Below are 9,619 nucleotides of genomic sequence, written 5' to 3' on the forward strand. Positions count from 1 at the left end.
TTTACACACAATGCAGTGGTAGAGATAGATTTATGATACTGGTACTATTTCTGGAAACTCTCCATACAGTGCTTAGATATTAGCTAGAGTAATGCTTAAGGATATAACTCACTGCAGTGTTGGAGCAGTTACTCAAGACGCTTGTAAAAATCATGATCAAAAAGTAGAAATATATATATTTTTTATTCATTATCATATATAAATTGGTGTGAACAGATGATTTACACGTTTTAAAGCTCACACATATTAAAGCTCAATTTGGCAGGTAAAAAAGCGAGATTTAAGCATTTTATCATTCAAGCAACTTGAATATACTTGAATACTGTATTTAGTGTGGTGCTCCAACACTTGTTTAGTCTCACAATTTGTTTTACCCTTTTATTTTTACGGAAAAATTCAGAATATTAAATGAGTGAATAGCAAACAGTGCAAACAGACATGACATGCATTGATGTATCAGCAGATCTTAGTCCATGCTGTTTACTTTGGGTAGAATTAATTACCACTACCAGACTGAAAATTAAACATAAGAAATGTGATAACTGACATAATATGGTTGTACAGTAGATTATTTTGTGTTTTTTATAGAAGAACCAGACAAGAGTGATGAGATGTTGCCCAAGTTTTATGATTTCCAGAGGAAAGCTGACATGTATTATGCTTACCATTCCATTCAGAGATACACAGTAAGTTTACACTTATGTAACTAACACTTATTTTTTAGCTCGACTATTGGATAAGAATAAGTAGAGCTATTGTAGTCACCCGAGCGTCGGCGTCGGCGTAACCACTTATGTTAAAATTTTTGTAATAGTTTAAATATTTTCAAAGTCCATTGACATATGGCTTTGAAACTTTGCACACTTGTTCACCATCATTACCCCAACCTGTAGACAGGAGGAGGTAACTGTATCAAGCATTTTGACAGAATTATGCCCCTTTTTCGACTTAGAATTTACGTTAAAGTTTTTGTAATAGTTCAAATATTTTCAAAGTCCATTGACATATGTCTTTGAAACTTTGCACACTTGTTCACCATCATTACCCAACCTGTAGACAGGAGGAGATAACTCTATCAAGCATTTTGACAGAATTATGCCCCTTTTTCGACTTAGAATTTACGTTAAAGTTTTTGTAATAGTTCAAATATTTTCAAAGTCCATTGACATATGTCTTTGAAACTTTGCACACTTGTTCACCATCATTACCCCAACCTGTAGACAGGAGGAGGTAACTCTATCAAGCATTTTGACAGAATTATGCCCCTTTTTCGACTTAGAATTTACGTTAAAGTTTTTGTAATAGTTCAAATATTTTCAAAGTCCATTGACATATGTCTTTGAAACTTTGCACACTTGTTCACCATCATTAACCCAACCTGTAGACAGGAGGAGGTAACTCTATCAAGCATTTTGACAGAATTATGCCCCTTTTTTGACTTAGAATTCACGTTAAAGTTTTTGTAATAGTTCAAATATTTTCAAAGTCCATTGACATATGTCTTTGAAACTTTGCACACTTGTTCACCATCATTACCCCAACCTGTAAACAGGAGGAGGTAACTGTATCAAGCATTTTGACAGAATTATGCCCCTTTTTCGACTTAGAATTTACGTTAAAGTTTTTGTAATAGTTCAAATATTTTCAAACTCCATTGACCTATGGCTTTGAAACTTTGCACACTTGTTCACCATCATTACCCCAACCTGTAAACAGGAGGAGGTAACTGTATCAAGCCTTTTTATTACTATCAAGCACTAAGAATAGTCGAGCGTTGCTGTCCTACCGACAGCTCTTGTGTAAGGTTTAAAATACAGGCCAAAATGAGCATCTTTGATAAATTTGGGGAAAAAATGCATTTTGAAAAAAAAAGGGAACAATGACCTGTTGGTAAAGGTGTCTGGTTCTCAAGTTTGAGCCCTGAAATGGCCGTAGCTATGTGTCCTCATATGACACCAGTACTGATGTAGGAACTGATACACATTAGTAACAAGAAATTTGCACATTTGAATTTATAAAAATTATTATAACTGAGGCTTATCCAAAAGGAAAGTTTATTTGTTTCTATATAAAGATGGTTATAAAAATTATCTTGTTTTTTTTTTTGTGTGTATAAAAAATTGGTAATAAAAACTATCTGTTTTATATAAATAAGTTTTAATGAAGATTTTAATATGAACTTATATTGATTGTGATAGCAAATATCTATTTAATCATTTTAATATGAATTAATTAAAATTTTAATGTATTTGGGTCCTTAAGATTTTTTGAAAGGTGTTGAAATAAATATTCATGTACATGTTGAATAATGAGACTTAAATAATATACATGTTCTTTCTTCCTGAAATATCTGTCCACCTTCACTCTATAATGCTTCACGCTCTTTTAGTATTTTGTGCAGGAATTATGAAATAACAGACGTTGAATATGAAAATCATTATAGTATTTTATATGCTACAAATGTATTTCAGGATGAACCTTTTACGTCACATCTTCCGGAGGCGTTGTTTAACATTTCACGTTACTTGTTACATCAGATGCATGATAACATTCCACATGGTATATCTAAAGCGTATCCTTTGTCCATATATGTCACTAAAAAGTTATAGATAGTTCCAGATATTTACAAGATTTACCTCCCTTTTCCAAAAGTGGCAGCCATTCGGGGATCAATATTCTATTTCATATACTGGTAATTGACAAAATATGAAAAATGTAATATAAACAGCTGATTTAGGTGAACTGTCAAATTCTATCATATTTATAAAGGAAAATCATATTATACCACCAATATCTAAAATATCTTAACTTTGTTACATGAATATGATAGAATTGTGAGAGATTTTTATTCAATCTAAGTATAAACTATATTAGAAATGATCCCCATATATAGTCATTAGTGAGAAGGTTTATTCTTTTTCTTCAATTTTTACACAATTGTTATAATAGGAGACTTTAACTTTAAGAGCTCTGCACATCTAGCAGATGTCATGTAATTTTACTTTCTTTTATCTTTAATAATTCACAGCAAAACTCACTTGAATATAGTAACTTAATTCAGAGAGCCTTATTTAACAGTTATAAAGGCCATGTCCTTTATCTCGTTGATAATAATGATAAATAAGAGATCTTTGATAATGTAAATAGAAAAATTAACAAAATATAAGGATCCATATTTACTAAGCATCTATTTGTGTAAAAAAATCATGTCGCTGCACAAAAATGAATTGTGCTCGAGATATATATTTCTTGTATGCATAGGTGAATGACTTAAAATGACTGGCTACGAATCTCAAAAGTGACATAGCTTGAAGAGTTTAATTCCATTTGCTGAATTGTTTTGTGCATGTGAGATAAACAAAATCAATTAAAATAAGCAGGTTATTATAGTTATAGTTCATGGCAATATTATCCTTAATGTAACACAGTGGCACATTATATGCACTAGCGAAGCAGAGTAAGAACCTAGGGGCGTATAAACTAGCTCGATATGCCTACGAGAAGCTACAGAACACTCGAGTTCCACCAAGGTTCCAGGAGGCAGTAGATCTAGGGAGTATCATTATCAGATCTAAGCCCTTCTTAGATGGGGAGGTAATGACTTAACCTTTTTTCTTGTGATCTAAAATTTCAGTTCTACAGAAAAATTCAGGTATACAAGTGGATATTGATAGGTTTTAAGGCATCTTGATATTAAGTATACAGTTTTTTCATGGGTGTTAATGCAACAGTCAAAACTGTTCCCCTGAGGTATCATGGATGTTATTCGGAACTGTTGCCAGGGGCCGAAGTTCACTTTATCACTACGCATGTACAGGATTTCAGCAGTTCAATTAAACAGTTGTAAATAAGAAATTAGTATTTATAGTAGACATTAGTTAATTATCTAATATCTCAGTGATTTTGATTGAAAACTTTCTTCAGTGATATTTTACCAATTTAGTGACACACTGTGTCATAGAGCAACACTGTGTAAAGATATATATTAAAGTCATGCGCTATACATAGTTGTGTTTATACATGGTAAACTGTAGATTTATATCACAGGAAATTTAGCCAGAACCGTTACCACATAAGAGAAAGTTGGCAGTCTGTAGACTCTGCACATTTCATGTCTTTCTGTTACAATTTGAAGATGATTGTCTCCTCCACTTCTAATTCAAATGAATTATGTGGAGAAGTTGTAAATTAATTGAGGATTAAATAAGACAGTACACATACTTCTACAGAATCGAGATTCCTACAATGCCTATGGAGGGTATACTAAACACTTCATTAGTTTATAGATACTGCAACTGTGCTTAAAAATATTCTTATGTATTATTTTATTTTCAGGGGCGTCCGTGGCCGAGGTCGTTGACTTCAAACCACTTGCCCCTCACCTCTGTGGGTTCGAATCCCGACAGGAACTTTGGATTCTTTCATGTGAGGAAGCTATCCAGCTAGCTTACGGAACGTCGGTGGTTCTACTCGGGTACCCGTTTGTGCCTGAAATAATGCACGGAAGGGCACCTGAGGTCTTCCTCCACCAGTAAAGCTGGAACGTCGCGATATGACCTATACTGTGTCGATGTGACGTAAAACCCAAAACAAAACAAAAAAACTTTTATTTTCAGGAGTTGTTGCCTATGTGTTACAGATGTTCAACGACTAATCCACTACTGAATAATGGAGGTAGTCAGTGTATCAACTGTAAACAACCATTCGTACATTCCTTTGTCTCCTTTGGTGAGTTCACCAAAGTTTTTTATATTTACCATGCAAAAAATTCTTTGTTTACTTTATTTTCAGTTTTAAGGATTTCTGATATCAACCCTAAAATAAATGGTATTGTCCAGCTTACAATCTAGATAAAAATCATTTGTCATTTTAAGGACAATTTTAAAACATTAATTGGTTAAAAAGTGGACAAAGCAGACTATGATCAGATGCGTTGGCTGATCTTGGTCTGTATTGGTTGTATGTGTAAAATGTTTTGCGGCCAACAGGCTAAGGTAAAATAGTTTAGGTACTGATTTTTGCTAACCTTGAGTGCTAAAAATTGAAAGTAACACCAGTGGTCAAAAGTAGTTCACCTGCTGTAGCTAAGAGATGCATTGTCACCGGTAATTTGAACCCATTTAATTGCCACTTATGATCACCCAGGATAAAACGGTGGCTGAAATTCTCATGCTTCTACCATTTAAGGCAACCCCTCAGCCACAAGGGGCAGTTGAGTATTTGAACACTGTAAGACCATTCTTGCATCCTAGTATTAAGTATTTAATTTAATAGAAAGGCATTTGATTAACTTTTTTTTCTACCACGATAGATTTATCCAATTTAATGAAGTTTTCTTACACTGTATACAAACAACATTTTGATATTTTTATAGAGGTGTTACCCCTGGTTGAGTTTGTGTTAGAAAGTGGTATAACAGATGAGGAGGCCATACAGATTCTAGATCTTTCTATACCTAAGGAAAAGAAAGAGGAGAAAAATTGGCAGGAATCTAGAATGGGCAGTATCCTTATCTAGCAAACATTATGTTCTGTTATATGTGTACTTGTACACAGGAATTATTGCATTTATTTATAGAAATCATAATTTATTACACTTTAACTTACATTGAGAATTTAGTCTATGCACTTATAGAAACAAGGTACACAAGTCTGTTATATACTTGCAGAAAATATAGTGGATTACACTTATTTGCAGGGCCATTTAACATTTACATTCTTGAAAATCTGCGATGAAAATAAATTGTTCAAGATCCTTTTTTATGTATCAAATAAATGAGATTCATGCATTCAACAAATGTCTGTTTACATCAGTAGCTTAACATGTATAAATACACCAAAAATTTAAAAATGAAAATGGGAAATGACCTTGACCTAGATTTAAGATATGCAGTCACTGAGACTTGGAGATGAAGCAGAGGAAGAGATTGAAGAAGAGGATCCTTTCTCTACCAAACTGATGACCTTTGATGTGAGTTTTCTACACTCTCATTTTAGCCGCGCCATGACAAAACCAACATAATGCGTTTGCGACCAGCATGGATCTAGACTAGCCTGCACATCCGCGCAGTCTGATCAGGATCCATGCTGTTCATTATCAGTTTCTCTACTTGTTCTAGAGGTTCGTTAGCGAACAGCATGGATCCTGATCAGACTGCGTGGATGCACAGGCTCGTCTGGATCCATGCTGGTCGCAAATGCATTACGTTGGTTTTGTCATGGTGTGGCTCATTTAATAACATATACAAATATTTGGCTTGAAAAAAAGTAGAAAGAAAACTTGGACAAGAAAACATTATCATTTAATAACACTTACATGTACAAGTATTTGGCTTGGAAAAAAAAAGAAAGATGAAAAACTCTGAAAAGGAAAACAGAAACTCCAGAAGGGGCATTTTGTTTAAATTTCTTTTTGGTTCAATATTGTGTTTTCTGTATTCTATACATATACTCTGTGTGTTGATTCTTCTGAATTTTATTCTGTAGACCTGTCTATGAATATGTACTGTGAAAGATTTTTAATTTCCTTATATCAATATTGAACAAGAAAGCTCACTTAATGGATGAGGAAGATATTTACTAAAATAGTAATATGAAATATAGAATAATTAATAATATTAACCAAAACACTGCGAAATTTGTATAATGGGCTAGCCGTACAATTAGTTTTTAATCATCTTTATAAGTATTTATTTTTTATCAGGTTTCAATATAAAATAGCTAAATTTGAGAAGTAAACAATATAATGTCTTGCCAGATTGCACATTATTTTGGTGACAAAGGAAGGCCATTATCCCTGCTTGCATTCAAATAATAATGCTATAATGATAGTTTAACAATAAAATAATTGTATTCTGGTATTTACAGCAAGAGAGTACAGAGTTCAGACCTGTGATTGTAAATCGTAACGTGTTGAAGACGATGTCGCGAGCAGACGTTTACATCAGAAAATGGCCGAAACCACTGCGCCATCAATATTTCAGATCACTGTTACCAGATGTGACGATAACAATGTGTCCTAGTTGTTCAAAGGTTTGTCTTGTACTTATTTTATTAGTCCCCTACCGGTTTACCGGAGGGGACTTTAGGTTTACCCTCCGTCCGTCTGTCTGTCAGTCAGTCCGTCAGTCCGTCCGTCCACAAAACTGGATCCCGCGATAACTTGAAAAGTACTGAAAATATTTTTATGAAACTTGATATATGGATAGATGGCAGTATGGAGATTATGCACGTCTTTTTCTTTTCTTCCTATGTTGAAAATTCTGGTTGCTATGGCAACAAATAGGCTTAAAATATGGCAAATTTTACACATAAACTGGATCCAGTGATAATGCAAAAAGTACTGGAAATATTTTTATGAAACTTGAAATATGGGTAGATGGCAGTCTGGAGATTATGCACGTCTTTTTCTTTTCTTCGTATGTTGAAGATTCTGGTTGCTATGGCAACAAATAGACTGAAAATATGGCAAATTTTACACATAAACTGGATCCTGTGTTAACACAAAAAGTAATAAAAATATTTTTATGAAACTTGTAATATGGGTAGATGGCAGTCTGGAGATTATGCACGTCTTTTTCTTTTCTTCCTATGTTGAAAATTCTGGTTGCTATGGCAACACATAGACTGAAAATATGGCAAATTTTACACATACACTGAATCCAGTGATAACTCAAAAAGTACTGGAAATATTTTTATGAAACTTGACATATGGGTAGATGGCAGTCTTGAGATTATGCATGTCTTATCTGTTCTCCCTATTTTGAAAAAATATTGGTTGCCTTGGCAACAAATAGGCTTAAAACATGGCAAATATAACATTATTTGTGATTAGTCAAAAAGAGCTGAATTTTTTTTATGAAATTGCATCTTTAATTCAAGAGTTATCTCCTCTTTAAGAATTTTGCTTTTAAAAATGTTATATTTTGGTAACAGAGATGTTTCAAATATTAACTTTAGAGTGTCCTTCAGTCCGTCTGTCTAGCTGTTCATTAAAAATGTTTCCTGTGATCACTTTTAAAGAACTTTTCCAACAAATTTACTTAAAATATAGAAAAATTAAAACATTAGTGAATGGCCAATGGCCCTTCAGAATGTTGATGGGGTTCTAACCGGTAGGGGACTTATGGATTGCTTGCAATACTATGATAATTGCTTGTTTAATGTTGTATAATAGCATTTTAAAAAAAGTTCTATACATAAAATTTCAATTTGCCTACTTAGCCCAATAGGGCCAGCATTTTATTTGCTTGTTCTATCCTCTGGCAAGACGAAAATTCTCCATGATATTTGATCTCCAACATGGAGTCTAATGATCGTTTGTCTCTCACTGCTGTTTCCAAAGTCATACAAAGAAAATTATGGTTTGAAAAGTTAATTCAGATACATGTATTAATATTTGTTGTACAAAATATGTCAAAATGATTGGGCACATCAATAATAATTGATGAATCACAGGCCTCTCATGGCCGAGGTTTTGTCAATCACAAAGCCTCAGCACAAAATGACCAACCCTTTGTTGAAGTGCTGTTAAATCCAACCAAACAAAAAGAATAAAATAACAGAAGGGGAAATTTTAAAAACATAAGTGGTTTCACCTTTGTGCCTGAAATAATGTTCAGACGTGCACCCTGGCTCTCATCTATCTGTTACACTAAAAAGATATGATAATCAGTCATCTCATTAGTATTACAACAGAGAAACACATTTCAAATTTGGGAGTTACCCCGTAACTGCAATAAGATAACGATATTACCACAAAAGGAAATGCCAGCAATGATTTGCAACATAATGTTTAATAAATTAGATTATGGTTTCATACCTTGGTTTCAGTAAATATATGAAGTACCTTTGGTAATATTACAAACTGTTGAACTTTTATTTCAGTTGTTCCACACAGATGATTTTGAACTACAGTATTTACAACATGGTCACTGCCCGTTCTGCAGGCACAAAATTGAATCCTAGATCTGACGTGGAAACTTAAAATTCTCTGAGAGACCTCATGGTGCACCGTGTTCAACAGCTTGTTTAAACCTTCTCCTCTGAATATGTGTACTGGACCTTTGAGTTTTGAATTTGGAACTTTGAACTTTCAATGTGAAAAAATTGATCAGAGACTGGTCAAATTGCATGGATATGCAAACTGGCCCTGCTCTATACTTTTAGTAAAGGCAATTTCCCAGAGGGCCAGGGGTGAGGAATAAAATCTACTGTCTACAAAGTCCGTCCAAGACAAAAATAACATATCAAATGTTTATTTGTTGTGCCTTCTGACATGTTACTTTAAAATGAAATCCAGATATATTTTTTAATTTAACTATTATTCAATATTATTGTTTAAATTCCAAGACTTAAACCTTAAGACATAAAAACTTGTCATTTTTTGAGACAATTGTTATATAATTCAATTAAGATAATGTAGAATAAAGTATACATTTTATTAGTGATCAATGCTAGACTTAATCCTCTTAGAATTTTAATGAAATATCCTAGTGAAATAGGATTAAAATGATTTAAATAATAGCTTTCCTTTTTACAAAAGTTTCAAGTATCCTTTGCTAAACCTGTCAATATCTGCTATATCCAGGTGTCTTTAATCGGCATTATTGAAGTAGCCA

At 33.3% G+C, this 9,619-nt stretch overlaps 1 protein-coding gene across 1 annotated transcript; it reads left to right on the forward strand.

Annotated features, from left to right (window-relative positions):
* The first annotated feature begins 572 nt into the window (after positions 1–572).
* On the forward strand, positions 573–8,980 carry LOC132726902 (intraflagellar transport protein 122 homolog). The gene is made up of 8 exons (XM_060712313.1): positions 573–686; positions 2,472–2,572; positions 3,429–3,594; positions 4,617–4,728; positions 5,375–5,503; positions 5,885–5,970; positions 6,867–7,031; positions 8,886–8,980. The coding sequence occupies exons 1-8, from the start codon at positions 612–614 to the stop codon at positions 8,964–8,966; spliced, it is 915 nt and encodes a 304-aa protein (XP_060568296.1). The 5' UTR covers positions 573–611; the 3' UTR covers positions 8,967–8,980.
* Positions 8,981–9,619: the final 639 nt, after the last annotated feature.

This window comes from Ruditapes philippinarum, unplaced genomic scaffold (genome assembly GCF_026571515.1).
Source record: "Ruditapes philippinarum isolate M1 unplaced genomic scaffold, ASM2657151v2 ctg1028_1_1_1_1, whole genome shotgun sequence".
Taxonomy (NCBI): domain Eukaryota; kingdom Metazoa; phylum Mollusca; class Bivalvia; order Venerida; family Veneridae; genus Ruditapes; species Ruditapes philippinarum.

Bases quoted from the DNA above. Each gene is read 5' to 3' on its own strand.
- LOC132726902 (XM_060712313.1), top strand. From the start codon at position 612: ATGTTGCCCAAGTTTTATGATTTCCAGAGGAAAGCTGACATGTATTAT. The intron at 2,573-3,428 runs GTATCCTTTGTC...AATGTAACACAG, and splicing joins CCACATGGTATATCTAAAGC to TGGCACATTATATGCACTAG. The intron at 5,504-5,884 runs GTATCCTTATCT...CCTAGATTTAAG, and splicing joins GCAGGAATCTAGAATGGGCA to ATATGCAGTCACTGAGACTT.